Source organism: Camarhynchus parvulus, chromosome 4 (assembly GCF_901933205.1).
Source record: "Camarhynchus parvulus chromosome 4, STF_HiC, whole genome shotgun sequence".
Taxonomy (NCBI): Eukaryota; Metazoa; Chordata; class Aves; order Passeriformes; family Thraupidae; genus Camarhynchus; species Camarhynchus parvulus.
Genome location: NC_044574.1, coordinates 18,824,423 through 18,843,127, shown reverse-complemented (window position 1 = coordinate 18,843,127; position 18,705 = coordinate 18,824,423). Strand labels below are relative to the sequence as shown.

The 18,705-nt window shown below is 41.6% G+C and overlaps 1 protein-coding gene across 1 annotated transcript; it reads right to left on the bottom strand.

The window, feature by feature from the left end:
• Positions 1 to 875: 875 nt before the first annotated feature.
• SLC34A2 (solute carrier family 34 member 2) lies at positions 876 to 12,671 on the bottom strand. Its single transcript, XM_030947808.1, has 12 exons — positions 12,562 to 12,671; positions 12,322 to 12,459; positions 11,719 to 11,847; positions 10,688 to 10,831; positions 9,919 to 10,030; positions 8,653 to 8,848; positions 7,842 to 7,937; positions 5,328 to 5,448; positions 4,449 to 4,616; positions 2,974 to 3,090; positions 2,761 to 2,885; positions 876 to 1,445 (listed from the first exon to the last, which is right to left on the bottom strand). Exons 1-12 carry the CDS (start codon positions 12,665 to 12,667, stop codon positions 876 to 878), a joined length of 2,022 nt encoding a protein of 673 aa, XP_030803668.1. The 5' UTR covers positions 12,668 to 12,671.
• Positions 12,672 to 18,705: the final 6,034 nt, after the last annotated feature.

Genomic DNA, 18,705 nt, shown 5'->3' with positions numbered 1-18,705 from the left:
CAGTCCATAGCTGTGGAAGTACATGGTGGACAGGACTGCAGAGGACCATCTAGAGAGAGGAATGGCCACACAATCACATCCTCAGTCAGCCAAGACCTTCGGTAGCAACCCAACGTCTCCATACACAGTTCTTAGCATTCAGCAGGCAGAGAGAGCGGCAATTGCCTTTGTGGTCTTTAGCCTGAGATAACAAAAGATTGTAGCTCCTGTCCCCACTGTGAGAGGAGACAGAGAGGGTTCCAAATGGGCTTAGGTACACTCTTATGCCAGAGTAGGACTCCAAGAGCTTCTGAAGGGTGTCCCAGCATTTCATCTTCCTTCACACACATAGAATAGATTTTGTCTATTCTAGGACAGCTACTGCTTTCCATTTTGACCACTGGAGACAGGCCAATGAAAACATTAGGATTCCCTTTTTTATTCTTCCCCCCCCCCCCCCGCACTTTTTTTTTCTTTTAAATTTCAAGGACTTCTTGGGTATTATGAAGTAATTTCTGCTGAATCGGTAGGTCAGAAAGGCTGCTCTACAAGTGCATTATTTATTGGTTTTTTAAGTTTTAATTGATTGCCACTTCTTTCATCCCTCTCTTCATGGGACTACATCAGGATTTCTTTTGTTTGCTACTGATAACATTGGAGGAAGGTACCACATAGTAGATCCTCTGTGAGCAAATCTGTCATTAGCTTTGCAACTGAGCATAGATTTTCTAGGGACTCTGTCAAGCTTGTTTGACTCCCTTCCTTGATGAGTGATGTATCACTGGCTTCAGAAACCTAACAAAATGTTCATTCTGTCCTCAGTGCAAGGTCCAAGGTGGTTTTGATGAGCCTGGCTGTCCTGTGCTGTATCTCTGCTAATATGCATGGATCCAATACTATAAGGCTGTGTTGTTTGTGCCTGTTTTGTCAACACAGGCTACAGCTGGTGCCCTTCTTCCACCATCATCAGCCATTGCCATGGTGTTTTCATAAACTTCCATAGTTTTTAGCTGATTGTCTTTGGCACCCTCCTGTTCAACATTGACTTTGCAACACTTGCAGAAGCCACAGCAGTGTTTCCCACAAAAAGCAAGGGAAGCCATAAGCATATTGTCCCAGGGCTCTAGGGAGTGCATCCACACAGGTAGGAAATCCCAGTTTTGGAGCTTCTCAGGCAGTGAATGTGGTCGCCTTTTCTGCATAACATTAATTACAACCACAGCAATAAAAAGAAGAAACTGGGGAAGGCAAACACCCAAAAGGACTCCCCAGCCTGCCAGTGACAGAGCAAATACAAACAAAGGCAACAGAAAGAAACAGAGGAGAAGATAAAATATAGAAAACCATCTGTACTGGGCTGATATATTTCCCAAGGTCTTGCTCATGCGGATTGGCAGGCGGGTATAAGGTATCGGATAAAAGAGAATAATCCCAGAGACATTGAAGAAAAAGTGGCACAAGGCAATCTGAAAGCAAAAAACATTTGAGAAGTTCATTAACTAAAACACCATTAAATACTCCTACCTACATCATAATTACTTCCAGCTCTCGGGAAACAGTACTGTTGTCAATAAGGTGTGGGAACCATTGGGTTCTGCATCCATAAATTTTCAATTAAAACATGGGAAGCATAAATTTGATATTGCACACAAGCTACAGAGAAATTTTAAAGGTACAAACTTGGATTTTACAAAAAATTAGCTATAAGTTTATAGGGCACTGAGGACATTCCTGGAAGGGGACTTCGTCTCTAGATTTTTACAATCCTTTGATTCATATACTTCAAAATTTTTAAACAAAAATTAGCATTTAAAGGCAGAGACTTGCTAAAGCATACAGGAGTCACTTAGACAGAATAAGCATATATTGAACAAAACAGTACATTCCCTGCTCACCTTATCCTATTTTAATTTTGTAACTGTTATTGGACTAAAGCAAATATGAAAGTACAGGTGTTTATTTATGAAGGGCATTATAGAACCAGTATGTTATCATGAAATCTGAGCTTTATCAAGATAGCATCTTCTCATGATTACATCTGTTGCCTGAGGACAATAAAATGACTTCTGTAATTTTCTTGATTTATTTTAGCTAGTAAAGACATTCATCCTATTCACCAAGGAAACGTCATTATCTTTTCACTCTTAATTGTAAAGCATTCATTCAAATGTTGTCTGCTGCCAGGTTCTTTACTGGGTGGAAAATGGGAAGTCAAAGCCAGGCTTCCTACTTTTAAAATAGTTTGAGACAAAAAGGAATTCAATAAAACCCTGTCAAAGTACATTTACAAGGAGAAAAATAGATGCCATGATGTTCACTGCAACATTGGGTAGATAGAGAGCTTGCCAGCTTAAGGATTGTGCAACCTTCACTTAGGTTACAGGAGTCCCTGTACAATTCATGAACTGACTTAGGATCCTGAGAAGAGAGCTTACAGAAATCAATAACCCTCAGAGGGTTCTTAGTATGTGGGCACTGAACTCCAAGCAGAAAAGACCCCATGCTCAGGGGTCAAGTGGCCTCCTCTGTCCCAGTTCTGAATCAATTCATGCAGATCAAGACAATTTATAAAAGCAAGATTAGCTATATATTGACATTCTAGGAATTTTAATGCAACCTTTTTGCTCTAGCAGTTGAAGTGAATGCATTGTTGTTAACAGCACAGACAAAATCAGGAACAACATGAACAGCACATTTGCATCACGGCCACTTTTGTCAGGTTTTTCTTCAGAAAACTTACAACTTCTAAATTAAGTCAAGAAAGCATGGTTTTATACTGACCTGTAATGAATATTTTAATGTACTCCCAGGACTTGCCAAAGCTGCAAGTATAGCTGTTGTGGTTGTGCCAATGTTGGCTCCCAAGGTGAGGGGGTAAGAGCGCTCAATGCTTATAACGCCAATGCCTACGAGAAAAGAAACATGACTGCGTTGGCTTCAGGATGATGGAGAAGATGGAACACGGGGACAAAGAGCACAGTATTTACAACTTACCAACAAGGGGTGTAATGGCAGATGTGAAAACAGAACTGCTTTGGACAACGAAGGTCATACCAGCCCCTGCAAGCATAGCCAGGTATCCAGCGAGCCAAGTAAAAGGAAATGGAAAATCTAAAAAATAGAGGGAGAACACTGCTGTTAGCATAACAGAGTGATCCATGTAACAATAACACAGCAGGGAAGACTGTTAAGAACTTAAAATGTAGATGCATTGTTTGCATGTTGAGTCTCAAATGACGATTTGGGGCCAGTTCTACAACTTTGATTTCTCCTGTTTGCTGTATGCCTTCTGCAGCCTTGCACCACTGGATACACTTTGAGATGGATACCAGACCAGGTAGACCCATACCAGGGTAGCATTTGGGTTGTCATACAATTAGGTACCAGAAATGTTCCTCAAGGTCAACACAAAACCTTCTGGGTGTTTTGAGAGCCTTGCTTTCAGCAACCAGGCACCCACTGGATCAGATCTTCAGAAAGCTCCAAAGACCATCCTGAGAGAACCAAGTTGTTTGCTCTAACTAGTTCCAAGCAGATTATCTCCTAAAAATGCACTTGTTAACTCTTGCAGAGAACAGCTAATTACACTGATTAGAGAAACTAGGCACAAATGTCCCCTGTAGTCTGCAGATTTATGGAGGGAGCTGAGAAGTGAGGACTCAATCAGCTGGGAAGACACAGAGGAACAGAGAGCAGATCCCAAATTAAATAAGCAGTAGCTGTCAGCTGTTTACTTTCTACCCCTTGTTTTTAATTTGGGCAGTGTTCCTTGCCCAGGAGAAGACAGCTTGGGGACCACTTTGCTGCCTTCTGTATTTCTGTGTACCCTCACTTCAACCACAGCCTGAGATCTGTGCCAGGGCTGCTTTTCTCTGCTACAGCTCCTAACCTCTCCATTAAAGAGATTGTGAAGGAAAAGTAGCCTGGTGAAAAAAACTCTTAACATTTGCACTCAATGGATCCAGGCTGAAAAAACCAGCTGGACAACACAGGGAAAGACAGAAAAACACCACCATTCAAGGCTGCCTTATCCTGCTGAAGAGAGGGTTAGGCAGCAGCACAGGATAAGATCATTAATTACTACAAACTTTTTTCAACTTACTTTAGAAGGAATACGCAGGCCCTGTGCCTGAGCAGGCAATCACAATCTCAGCACTTCGGTGCTATCTTTTGAGGATGGATCTACATTACTAACAGCTAATGATTATACATCTAGAAACAGAGCCTGGACTTTGGTCTCTAATGCTGTTACTCTGCTGCATTTCTCAATCAAGCTGTTCACTAATAGATTTTTAAATTAAAGAAAAAAATACTTGTGAGAAAAAATGTTGGGCAGTGTGCATGATTTTCATTCAATAGTATTTTCTTTAAAATATTCTAAAATGTCTTCCAGAAGAGGAGACATCAATAAACATGCTCAGTGTCCTTGTCATGCCTAAAAACAATCTTCAGGAAAAGCAGATAGTTACCAGTGTTGATTGTCTTCTTGATAACACTGGCCACTTGTCCTTTAAGCACAGAGTTTAATAGCTTAACGATCGCTATCAAACAGGAGCAGAGAACAAGCAGGGACAAAGCCAGAAGGATGAGCCCAATACCAAGATCAGGCAGGTCTGAGTCTACAAAGATGTGTTGGCCTGAAAAAGAAAAGGAAAATGAATTAGCCTACCCACATTTTTGCCTGTGATCCTAAGCCCAGCTCTGGTTTTCGTTCGCTCCCCTAAGAAAATTGGACGAAAGCAAACACAGCTGGAGGGGTTGATGCAAAGAGGGGAAATGCCACCTTCCCTCCTCCCCAAAAGCCATGTCTGAGTGAGGCAGCAGAGGTGCTTCTACAGACATGCTTACAAAATGCACAGTGGGCAGTCCTATGGGCAGGCAGGAACCAGGTGACCATGTGCAAGGGAGAGTTGCACAAAGGGAGGAGAAAATTTTGGGGTGCTCCAAGCTGCACGGTGGGTCAGCTTTTCCCAGAGGTGGCTGCATGCCTGAGCAGGGCTGTTGAAAGTCCTGCAGGGCATGCATAGGGATGGGATATCCTAGCAACCATGACAGCGAAGTAACCGTAGCTCCAAGCCATCTGAACATCGAGGGTGATATGATACTGAAACCTCAATTGCTGGTATGAGGCAGCATGGAAAGAGATCCACCTGCAGCCAGATACCATGATGCTGCTGTAACTCCAGCTGTGCGGCCACAGCAGAGCACAGGCTCCTCAGGCAGCACCTGCAGCAGTGCTGTGTGTCCCTACGCTGATCCTGGATACACCTCAGAAGGGAGCTGTTAGCACCATTAGAAATCCATATACTTCTGTAAATATATTGCACAGGAGTAGTTCTGCTACTTACATTTACTGATATAGTCTGTTTCAGTTATATTCTTGAGGGTCCACGTCACATTTCCTTCAGTCCAGCAAAAGTCAGGAGATGTGCAGTTTTCGGAAGGTGGAATTGTGACATTCTGCAGTGTCTAAAGATTGCCAGACAAAGCAGAGAGTTCAGTCATCTACAATCCTTTATAAGAGCTCATGTAGAATTTTCAAATTTTACTACAACCAAGATTCATCAGCTAAAAAGTCAAAATTGTAAGCTGGCACCACATTAATGGCATGGTAACATTTTGCATTCTTAAAATAAATTATTATGCTGTTACCCATGTCAATCAGTACAACATGTAAAGATTAAAATATTCCCAAAATCTTCTACATTTTAATAACCATAGCACCAATCCACTAATAGTTAAGGAACTTAGCTACTGATGACAGTTTTTGTGGAGTGAGGTTCAGGTTTGGCTGCAGTTGTGGGGCAGTGGCATTCCTTTTCCAGCCACTGCCACAGCTTTCTTGATGAAAGAAAGACCTCTTTCCTGACATCTCAATGTCAGGAGTACTACAGCTGACTGAGCTGTACTTGCTCACACAAGAGCAGCTGACAGCCAAATGGGCTCTGAACCATGCTCCTGAACATGAGGCATCTTTCCAAAGTGCTTGAGTGATTTTCTTCTGCAGAAATGGGGAAAGAGAAATCATATTTCTTTGCTGGGCACTGCCTACAAACACCTGCATTTGTACCTCTCTCCAGATGATGCAGGTGAGCAAAACTGGGAGTGGATCTGGTGCCCCCACATCTCCAGGGAGCCCCTGGGCTCCAGGCACCCCATATCTGGTAAACCTTTACAAACTCAACACAGTCTTGTTTCTCACCTTCTTGAAGTTTTTTCAAACATCTTAGTTTCAAAGCACCTCACTAGATCAAAATGTTTGTTTCGCTTTAAACATATGGGGTCTGCATGTATTTATCCTGGCCATGAGTCTGTTTAATAATTTTTGCTAGAAATTAGTTTAGCCCAGTAGGAATGTGTAGCCATGATATTTTCTGAAAAATCCTTTCCTTAGGATTTTTCCTCCTGAGAAGCTGAGAGGCCTCAGCAACAAAATCTAAACAATGATTATCTGCTGGATCTGTGATTGGTCTCATGCGGTTGTTTCTAATTAATGGCCAGTCACAGTCCAGCCGGCTGGGACTCTGTCCGAGACACGAGCCTTTGTTATTTATTCCTTTTTTTCCTATTCTTAGCTAGCCTTCTGATGAAATCCTTTCTTCTATTCTTTTAGTATAGTTTTAATATAATATACATCATAAAATAATAAATCAAGCATTCTGAAACATGGAGTCAGATCCTCATCTCTTCCCTCATCCTCGGACCCCTGTGAACACCGTCACAGGAAAGCAATAATTTAAATTATTTTCCTTTTTCCCCACCAAGGTCAAGTCAAAATTCTGGGCGTTTTCGTCATTTGACTGTAAGCTTGAGCAGTAGGTACACAGCCAAAATGCAGGCAACACAGAAAAAAGTGTGTCTAGAAATAAACATTTCCCTCAGCCTCCACTTTCTGTGTGGTTTCCTGTCTTGCGCAGGGCCCAGGGGCTTGGGGCAGCGAGGGGCGCGGGGCTGGGCTCGGCAGCCCCAGACACAGCCGGGGCTGTAACCCGGGCAGGGACCGGGTGAGCACAGCTCTGCCCCGGCTCCATCTCCGCAGGTAGCGTTTCACTGCCCAGCCACAGCGTCATTCAATAGCAGCTGAGCACGGGATTTCAACCTCCACGGCCTGGGGAGGTTGAAATACTTAAGGACTCCTTAAGTATCTTCTGCCTCAGGACTTCAGGAATTACTTTTCTATACGTGCCAGCAGGTAGAATAGTCTAATTAGAGAATCAAAGGATATTTAATGATGTAATTGCTGGTTAGCTGAACGATGCAAACCAAACACTCAGCTCCATAGTTTACCAAAACACTCATTGGCGTCGGTCTGGGCAAGAGATTCCTCCAAGCTGCAGGGCTGCTTGGGTGGAGAGGAGCAGGACACAGCCCCACGGAGGCTTTCTGCAAGGGCACTTTTCCAAGAAGGCTGCAAACAGCCAGCTGCCACCAGATCACCCCAACACACGTAAAACTGAAGCCGATTAGATCAGCAGATAAACGGTGGTTGAAACGATCTTTTCTCTGGCCTGTGGTGCAGACTTTTTCCACTTTCAGGGAGTTGGTAGGACTTGTTATCAGAGTTTAAAGGCATTTGGGTTTGAAAGGAGTAAAAGGCTTGGCACCAATCCACCAGTTCTGATAGGCAAGGTCCTGCACAGTACTGAAAGCAGCCAGGTCAAGGTCACCACTGGTGACCATGCTTGGTTTAAGTGGAGCATTAAAAAAAAACTTCATTAAATTGTTTTCATTCTTTTTTTGCTGATAAAAACCCCACCCTCATTAAAAAATCTAATTTCACAATCCTGTGATAAGGAGCATCAGCTACAGATCAGTAATATATTTCCTGAGGTACCTGACAATTAATTTAACATGATACTTACCACATTGGTTTCAGTCACACACCAGATCTTTACCAGGCTTTTGTTTTTTGCTGATTCATCATTCATGGCAATTGCATTTATTACTGATTTATCAAGCTTAAAAGGAAGAATAAAAAGAATTTTAAAAATGCTTTATTTCCAGCTTGTATCACGTACTTCTGTTTAGCTCTACTTAAATAAGCCCCCCTTGGAAGCTCAACCATATAAAATCTGCATGACTCTAATGCTGGAATTCATGCCCAAAATGTAAGAGGGGGGTTACTCCCAGAAAAAAAAGGTACAACTCTACATGAACAAACCCTTTTTCTCATTCTCCCCACATCATCCACTACCTCATCTCACCCTTTCTGTTTAATCAGCTGCTCTGACACAACTCCCTGACTGTATTTGCTGTCACTTCAGAAGCTGTGTGCATTCCCCTGGCCTCTAGATGCACAGTATAATGTCCCATAATTTCAGTGTCCTCATCAGGTCCTATGCTGATCCTCTGGCTGTGTCTCAGCTAGAGCTATCTGCCAAAGCCCAGGCAACAGGCTGCCTCCCCATCCATCTCACATGGCTGAATTTTCCTCACCTGCCTTCCCAGCCCTCCTAGCTAGCTCTGCCATTGATGCTGCAAAATGTGGGGGAAATAGAAACTGGAAACGTAGAACAGGGGCTTTATGAAATGTGAATAAAGAGAAGAATTCATCTGCTAATGAACATTACCGCCAAGAACACAGAGGTAGGAGTGGGAAGCCTTCTCATACTCAGAGCATTTTGATTTGACTGAATCATGTAGGCAGCTTCCTTGAAGTGAGAAAGAGCTTACCTCAATGATGAGCTTTGTAAAGGGATCTGTGATAACTTTTAGTAGCTCTGGAGCATCCTCACCACTTTCAAGGCGAAAGGAGTCAACTATAACATTGGTGAGATGGTAGAGATAGCCAGTAATGACTTCAATGGGTAACAGTGCAAACACAGCCAACCAGTTAAAGAAATCATGGATTGTTGCCGCAGCAAAGGCTCTGCAAGAAGAAATTAAAAACAGAGCTGCTTTTAATTAAACAAAATATGTATGTGTATAACAACAATTAGATATGAAATCATAAAAGTAGAGGTGAAGGACATTTCAAGGTGGGGATAATTTAATTTCTGGGGTCAAATGCAATAGCTGCTTTGTTATGAAGTGCTAGGTTGACTCCACACTGTTGGCCAATTAAAGAGCCAGACAGGTGAGTAAAACAAGAAAAACTGGAAAAGACAGAAGTGATCCATAGCATGAGGCTGCCAAGGGTACTTTTTTGAAGAAAGAAGTGGCTGTACAGCCTGTGTTTGTTTTGCCTCTCACCTGTTTTTAGTATATTTTTAATACTCAGACAGCCATTGCCTCCAGGACCAGTTCTCCCTGACTCCTGGGGCAAGAGGGCTTTTCAGCTCTCCCACATGTTTCTGCAAACTGTTGGTCCCTTCAATCTTCTCCTCCAACGCCTGAGGAGCCACAGCTCACCTCTCAGAGGCTTTGGCTAAGAGTATTTCAATATGCCCAGTGCATAAATGACAAGGTTCCAGTCTCCTATCACTCCCAAGTTTACTGCCCATCTCCAGTGAGCCTCCAAGTGCTCCATGGGCTCTCTCAGTGACAATGTCAAGTGCCAGTCTAAAAGATGTCACTGTATATATCTGACAGCCAGAACACTTCATTTCATTACCAGTTCTAGCTTTCTGCAGACTTCAACATTGAAATCTCTTTTAAGGAAACCAGACCAAACGTATGTAATATTAACTTCCTGTACAGCCCTCCCGGAACTACCCCATAATAAAAAGTGTGTGGTATAGTGAGAGCACTTGAAAATTTATCCCTGTGTAAGATCATTAAAATGGTGAATTCTTACAAACCCACAAAACTTTTAAAGGAACATGATATGGTTTTTTTCAAGTAAATGAGGCCATACATGTAGGCACCATTTTACCTTTGCCATGGCCATGCTTGTGACTTTCCTATCTAGAAAGGTTGAGTGACTGTATAGGGAATATAGAAGAAGACCTATAAAAATGAAAGAAACAATTTTCCAGATCCAGAGTTTGAGTACAATACCTTCTAAATTCATTCCTGTCCCCAGCTTGCATAAGTGCCACAATTGTGTTTGTAACTGAGGTGCCAATGTTTGCTCCCATGATGATAGGAATAGCTGCTCTAACAGTCAGCACTGGCAAACAGAAAAGGAAACACTGAATAAAAAAATCATATTATCAGCAAGCTCTATGCTTCAATGGAAATTTCTATTGCTATCAATGAATTCCTGACTTCCCTTGATGTCAGTGCGATGAGCTGCTTCAATCCAAACAGGTTTGCTTTAATCAAGCCCCCTGGGACCGTGGCACTCCCATAGTCCCATGATCCCCACTGACACTATGGCCCATGGCTATCCATTTTCATCACATGTTAGAGGGCCAGATGAAAATGAATTCTCTTCTTTCCCAGGCATTTTCCTACTTACTGCAGAATTTTGAAATGATGCCACAGAAACAATGAAGTTCAGTAACTGCCCAATGTGAGAAAATGATGCAGATAATTCCAAAATTATGTCATTCAGCGACAAGGCTTCCAATGATTTTCCTTGCAGCTGTGGTTTTATTATTATTACTAGTACTACTACTACTCCTACTATTGCTATAACTAGTATTAATACCATTATGATTCCCTTTAAAAATCTGATTTTATATCAGGGAAACCGCTGTGAAAAACTTTTCCTACAGTCTCTATTCTCTTATCTAAAGCTTCTACAAATTGAACACAAGTGGGAATGTTTGCACCTGAGACAAGGTTTATGAGTGGTCTCTAGGAAGATTCTGTAAGCACTCACATGTGGAGGACACCATGCTGACTATGATGGACGAAGAGGTGCTGGAACTCTGGACCATCACAGTCACCAGAACTCCAATCACCAGTCCCGCAACAGGATTTGAGAGCACTGAGTCATCTTTAAATATGTCCCCTGCTGCTTTACCTATAAAAAAACATATTCTCAGAGAGGGGGAAGTACAAGGTAAAGTCCGTAGAAATTATCAGTGTTTAATTCAAGATAATTCAGCTATTTAATTGATACATTTATAGCCATGTTTGCTATCCCAAAAAAGTACAGTGTAGCCCAGGGATCCAGATTCATGTCCTGGACTCTCAGCTTCTCAGCTTTTAGAGAATACTTTATATTCTCTCATTTCAGTGACTATAAACCCTGCTGAACTCTGCAGAGAAGCATATAATGCCACAGCCATCAGCAGAAAGACTGTAGGACAAAAGACCACCCATACCTTGATTTAAGTGTTATTATTTGGTATTTTTGGATACCGAATTAAGAGAAATGCTTTAATAATAGTGATTAATTAGTTCCAGCACCTTTCTGTGTTTGCAAAATACTTCAACAGAAGTGCACATATTTCTCTGATAACCACTCCCAAGTCCATCACCTGAATTCAACACTTTGAAGTAAATGTAAAAAATGCATTTCAATAGTTTTCATCTTTGAAAGATTTGAGGGACATTTCAGAGTTAGATGCTTTGGTCAAGAGCAGAGTTTTGTATTTCACCTTGTTGAAATGTCTTTTACATGGGACAGATCTATGTACAGATGTATTTTTTCAAACTATCACTGAAGTAACAGGAAGCTACTGGGAAATTGAGGCCAATAACCCCTACATCAGTTCTTTGGAATTTGAGACAGAAAGACCCTTTCAAACAACTGAAGGTCAATGTTTAATCAGAACTACTTCCTTCTGAATCTCTGTCTCATCACATATGAAGAATGTTCTTGAAGAGTGGTAGTTGTAATTAAGTGTCTCAGACAAAATTTACTGCCTTATTAATTAATTCTTGATATTTTGGATATTTTCATACCTCCTACCAGTTGAAAAGCAGAACTCAGTACATCCAGAGAACACACAAACATGTAGAGTAATCCAAGTAACATGTGGAACTTCCCTATCCCATAGAGTACACGAATGACTTTTCCTTTTGTGTCCAGATCTGCAAAACAAATACATTATGTATAAAAGAATCATTTGAATTTTTCTCTGGAATACTCTAGTGCACAAGCAGCGACGGTGGAGGCAAAGACAGTGACATGGCTCCAGTGTGTGATTAAACCCAAAAGAATGTTCTCAATCACATTTTAACTGCAGAAGCAGGTATTTTGTTTGCCTACTTTTACCACAAAAAAACCTTTTTGGTATGTGACAAAAGCCTTATGAAATCTGACATTGACCCTTGGTTTTATAGTCATCCTACTGAGTAAAAAAAGACCAACAGCTGCCTGGATATAAAACTGTATTAGTGCTGGACTGTTTTACATATATCTTCTCATGTTTTAAGGAGGTTAAGAAGCATGATTTTGGGATTTTTCTTAGCTGACTGAATATTATAAACTCATTAACTCTTGAAGAACATGAGACAAGTGATGGGAAAACAAGGTAGATAACTTATTTACAGAGAAATGGCTACCTGACCACTTGACCCCAGTGTCCTGCAGTTCTGGCAGAGCCCACGGGTCTTCTTCTTCTGGTCTTGTCTCATCTATCAAAGCTACTGTGGAAAATGCAGGTTGAATTTCCCCCTTATTTCCAAGTGAAGCCACGTTGCCTGATGAAATAGAACATTTAAAAAATTGTTTAATTACTTTCCATCTTCTCCAAGGATCCCCAAATCCTATCTATTTTTTATAACTCAGAGTGAGCACATTACCTTTGTGATTTTCTCCTTCTTTCCCAGCCATGTTCTGGTTTTGTTTGGAAGAGTCCCCAATATAGTTATTGGTTTCGGGCTTTTCTACCTCCGGCCAGGGAGCCATGATCTGCGACTAACAAAGTAGTGTTGATTGAAATGCAAGTCAAAATATTCACCTTATGAGAGTGCATGTGAGAAATATGATAAGGATAAAGAGCACAGGAAATGAAAACTAAATAGAAGCAATTTTCCCTTGAACACAAATTGTTACTAAACTTTATGAGTTATTCTTCTATTTCAGAAATCGATTTCTCAATTATTTTTTAATCACAGTTTATTTATTTGTGTACACAATTAAAAAATTATTTCCATCTCACATCTATATTTTCATACACTTTTAATGTTCATTAAAGCAAATATTCCTCTGCTTTCCAAAAGGTAGGCATTTCTTCTCTTTAATTAATTTTAACTCCTTTCAACAAGAAGTCAGAGAGTTGTTTTATTTTCTTCCACCTTCTGGATTTAAGCAACTGCCTGGTAATTCAATACACCTTGAATCACCCAAGACCTTTACCTCGTAATTCAATACACAGAAATGTTTTAGCAAAAAAAATTCTTCCCTAAAGCACTGCTTAGTTTGGGTTGTGAATGCTAAACACAATGCTTTGTTGCCTTTACTGGTTCATTCCCATGGAAACATGAAGAGGAGAATACTGGACAAGGTGGAGGAAGAACCCAGAGAAGAGGACAGTTAGAGAGCAGGGGCCATTTGCAGGTCTGTATTTGCCTGTAAGTCACAGCTGATGCTGCAAATGAAGCTGAGCTGGAAGCAGCAAGGTCCAGCTCACCCATCTCACACAGGCTCTCTCTATGAACCCCTTCCTCCCTGACCCCTTTCTGGGCACACTTGACATGCACTGTATTATTAATGAATAATAACTTAAAAAGTAAGACATCACATGTCCAGATCCTGCCAGCATGGGTGCAAGCACACATGACAGACCTGGTCCAGGCACAAGAGGAGGCCAAGCTTGGAAGAGTCCTCCCTATTTGCTTCACCAGTATTGGAAGCCAGAGGGGGAGACATGAAAGAGGAGGGAAGTGACTATAGAAACAGGAGCCAATATGTACCACAATGCTTCTGCCTTTACAGACCTGGTGACATCAGCCAGCACATCCAAAAACTCTGTGGAAAAGATGGGAGAAGTGAACCCTGTCCAGGAAAGCCCCACCTTCAGGTCTGTCTCTTCCACCCTCTGTGCCCCACAAGTCAGTCAGTGCTGCAGTCAGAGCTGCCCCATGGCCAGCACGTCTGGCACCCTCCAAAAGCCAGAGCTGGTTTCATGCTTCCATAAACAAGGTTCACCAGCAGTTAGCAGTCACTCTCAGGGAGTATAATTAGTAATTCACTTAATCATAATCCTTTTTGTAGCTGATGGCGAAAATGTTTTGTCCCTGCCCACATCAGTAAGCCACACATCCTCCTCCTTTAGCTGGGAAGGAAAAGTCACAGACAAAATCACTTGTGTCTTACTGTTACACAGGTGGGTATTGTTTTCTGGCAGTCCACAGAGTATCTCCTTTTCCACATTACCAGGAAAAGTTATTCTGCAATTCCATTAGCAAAAACTACACGTTTCACATTCTTTATCTGGGGTGTAAGACCCAGAGCAGCTCCCAAGATACACAGAGATCTTTGAACAGATGAAAGAAAGTCATTCTTGCTTGTTTCAACAAGGATTCCCATTTGCTTGGAGCAAATTCTTGCATTTCCACGCATGCCAAAACAACCTCCAGCCCCACCCAGACAAAACCACCTCCATCTTGTTAAACAAGTTTCATTTATATATGTTCAGCATTTAAAGAGCTATTAAAAAATAACTGCTCTGCACAAGTGATTCTTAAGTGAAATGTAATCATGAAAATATATTGGAAAGTCAGATGTGAAGATGCAACTTATTCCAACCATGGAGACACAGAATATGCTGGACACCACCATCCCCAGAGATGCCATCAGCACTCCAGCTCTTCTGTTACGCTTAGTATGGAAATGAAGGACTCAGCCTGCATTATTACTGTATGGAAACTGAGCTGATGCATTCAGTGGAGAAACTGGAGCTTGAAAACTTCAGCAGACAAACAGCCTCTACATCTTCTAAATAAAGTCTCTCCAAACAAGAATTCAGGAGAGCATTTTTCCATAATAAGTGTCTCCCATGTTCCTGAGGCGCTCAGGAACCCACAGGTACGTCATGTATTATTACTGTTTTTGCTTTATGTGATTAAACATCATAGAAGGAGAGTTAATCACCTAGAGGAAGTTTTTATAGGTATGTATATAAAGAAATTAATATGAGACCTAGCCAACCTCTGATTTGAGAAGGTAGAATTGAATACTGGAGACCGTTCCAGCATTTGCCTTGAACATTTGGGTTTGCAGAGGCATTACTAGAACAGCCCATGCTGTGTGAGTGGTATTAATGACTGATGCTAGCAGAACCATCTATACCCTTGAAGTCCTCCCACAGTTGTCAGCTTTCCCAGATCCCAGCTCTTGTTAAGAGGAATAGCTGAGAAGATAGCAGAGAGACACCTGATACTCTCTGCTGGAGTCCTAGCCACAGCTACTTACTGTTAATTAACCACTGTGCTACAAAGATAATCTACATTCTATACTTGTCCCTTTAAAGAATTTTTCCTTGGCTCAGATACAGACATTAACACCTTGAGAAAATACTCAGAGGACAATCAGTGTGCTGTGGAGGAGCAGAGCAGCGGGGTGGCCGCGTGACCGCATCGCTCCCTGGCTGCTCACACGCACCTTTGGAGAGGCTGACATCCGCTGTGGCAGAAAGGACCAGTACTGCTGACGCAAGATATCACTGACAATGAAAACCCTAATAGTGGTTTCCTTGTGAGCACCAAAGACAGCTACATGCAAAGGAACATATTAGAGAGCAGGCCAATGACAATGCACAGTGCAACAACTCGCTGTGCTCAGCTGGACGCACCGGTCCAGGTCCAAAGGCAGGAGAGCCACAATTGCTGGATGAGGCACTGGAGTGATGAGCTCTGCCCACCCCCGTGCCAGCCCAGGTTCCTCAGTGCCACGCATCTGGCTCCTGCCTTGGCTGGCAGGACGGCAGCCAGGGTGAAGCCACGGAGCTCACGTCAGGACATGCGTTGGTGCTTGGGGTATCCACCTGCTGGGAGCGGTACTGAAACGGGAGCTGATTTCCTCCTGAAAGTGGCAGGTCACAATGTGCTATGCATATTGCAAAGGGCTGAAAACCAATGCCTGTGCAAGATGTAATCCAGCCCGTTTCAGTGAACCTCGTGGCAAATCCTCTCACACCATCGTGTGTGCTGCTTTCGTTGTGAGTATAATCTTTCCTTGCCTTTGGAAAATGCTAACCATGTGTGACATCCTTTCTAACTTCAAAAGAAACTGAACCCTTCTCCTCCTAAGAGGGCGATAAATGGGAAAAATCAATGGCATTCAAATTCTGAAAATGTGAGAGAGAAAAACTCAGAGCCAAAGCGGGCTCCTGTGGTTTTTATGTCCATACTCTCTCACTACAGCATTTCAAAGAGTTAAAGTCTCTGGGGAATTATCTGAGCAACACTAGGTGTCATGCAGTTGCCCTATATTGCATTCCTCAGTGACTCACGGGCTGTAACAGCTTTGCCTGCGTTGCAGAGCTGCACTCTCTGTGCTTTGCAGTTCTAAATCAGAAACAGCTGTCAATCTGTTTGTTTTGCTGGACCTAACACAGCTAAATGAGCTACCCCCTGTGTGTACCCAGGCAGTATTGTTCATACCTGTCCACCCGTGGCAGCTCACCCAAAGGTGAGCCACATTGTGCCTGACACAAGAAGTGTGGAGCAGCAGCAAGCCTTAAAGAAACCTCACTCCTGGGGAACAGACCCAGTCAAAACAAGATAAAATAAAAAGTACTGAAGGAAAGAGCAGTATTTTCAAAACGAACTGATAATAACTACAACCACCAACGTGACCATACATGCACCTACAGGCTGCTTAAGCAGCTCCATATCAGATTTTGGGTTCAGCCAGGCTTTCCCCATTCTCTCTGCCTCTTATTCCCTCCTTCTGTCTCAGCTTTTTCACTGAAGTACCTCACTTCCTTATCATTCACCACAGCACTGAAGTTTTTATCTTAAAAATGGATTTATTAGCTAATCTGATATCCAAATATATGACTTAATAAATATGAATATTTATCACACATACTTCATAAGAATAAATACCAACCTACATATCAGCCTTTCTTGTACAAAGTTTGAAGAAGTATTGTCTTTTTCCTCTCAAAATGTACCACTTGCAGCATAGAAGCACATTGTGTAGAGATAGGAAAAGAAAGCTTCTCAGCCAGCATAAATTCATTCAGTAGCTTTACATCAGCTGACAGTTTTGCCCCAGAACCAGTTCCATGGAAGCCACAAAGCTCCAGGTGCAACAGGAGCAGTAACAACTTAAATAAACACCAGCAATGATTCAGCCTTGCTAGGAGCACGTCTTGTCTTTGCTCTGGCACCAGCTGCTTCCTTGGGGCTTTTTCTTTGAATAGGTCAGCAGGCTTAGCCGGGATGTAAACTTTCAACTCATGCAGTAGTAAAGGCAGAAGGAGATATGCAAAAGCTACAAAAACACTGTGCTCAGTTTTATTCCTATAGATCTATAAGACTCATTGCTCACAAACCTGAATCTAACACACAACAAAACTAAAAAACCACACAAAACAAACTAGAAAAGAGAACTAATATCTAGGTATGTGCAGGGAGAGAATAAATCCCAAAGATTAATTTTTGAATTCACAACCAAGCAAAGCACTGGAGACTGCCCCCGAGGAGCCAGAGCCAGGAAATACCAGTGAGCTGCTTGAAATGCCTAGTAGGTATTTAAATAAAACAATTACTTTTTCAGAATAAAATGCCAAGAAAATTAACAACCCTACCAACAAAGAAATAGTACAGATCTACCCCACCCCACAGACAAAATACACAGTAAAGACTAAAGAAAGAAAAAAAATGACATTAAAAAGACTTACTGATCTAATGGAAGAGCTGATAATAAAAGTTACTGAGAAACCAGCTGATTTCTGCCTACTGCCACATTAGTTGAGCAAACTACATCAGAGCCTAATGTATTCCTTTTACCTCCGTGTATCAAACCAAATTAGCATAAGAAAATGTTTCCATCGAGAGCAGCCTGACAGCCGTGGTGAGGCACACAGCCCTTACAGAAGATCTATGCTAACACATGAACTGACCGTATTTCCTTCCAATGTTTCATTAATCATATCCTAGACATTTTCCATTATCCAATACCACTGATCACTATGACTTAAAATCTCACTTCTTTTCAAATAATAGTTAGACAAATATTTTCTCTTGATATAGGCATTTCTTTTTTTGGGGGGGTGGGTGGTTTTTTTGGCAGCTGCTAACAAAATACTTTATTTCTTTATCATATTTAATAAGAATAAATCTAGCTAATTGCAGAAAAAAGCACAGTTTATTTTCAGAACTATGTTTTTTATCACTTTCCTAAAATATAGATGCAGTTAAAGGAAAACAAGGTAAAAATATTAACAAGAGGATGACATTTCAAATGCCACTCCAGTACCCCCATTACCTCTCTCTTGCCATTTCTTGAACTGCAAAAGCAGAGTTTTAGATTTGCAAGCTAAAAAAGTTCAAAAGAGAAGAAAAGAAAACTCAGTCTAAGTTGCTTTTACTTACCACGACTTAATTCCGAGACAATAGAGTGAACGGATCAACTGGGCAGCCACTGAAACCTGCAATATATATAGACAGGTGTTGAGCAAAGTTTGCTTTCATCACTGCACACTAACATTCCTATTTTACAGTCCAGAGGCACTGCCTACCTGCAACTTAATGATCACAATAAAACTTTTTTTGCAGGAGTGGGCAGCAACCAACACTGATAAAACTATGGGTTATTTCACACTTATCACATTCTAAAAAATGTCCCATCAGCATTTAGGTACAAGTTACAAATGTGCTCATGTGAGTGCTGGAGAACTAATTGTTCCAGCCTGAAAAATTGCCGTCCGCCTGATCATTCAGTAATCTTTTTTCCAATAATAATTTTCCAAAAATATTTTGCAGTCTCAAAAG

Excerpts from the sequence above, each read along its gene's own strand:
- SLC34A2 (XM_030947808.1), bottom strand. The coding sequence starts at position 12,667 with ATGGCTCCCTGGCCGGAGGTAGAAAAGCCCGAAACCAATAACTATATT. Across the intron at positions 12,460-12,561 it reads AGAAGGAGAAAATCACAAAG|GCAACGTGGCTTCACTTGGA; the intron begins GTAATGTGCTCA and ends CTATTTCATCAG. Across the intron at positions 11,848-12,321 it reads CACTGGGGTCAAGTGGTCAG|ATCTGGACACAAAAGGAAAA; the intron begins GTAGCCATTTCT and ends TTTGTTTTGCAG.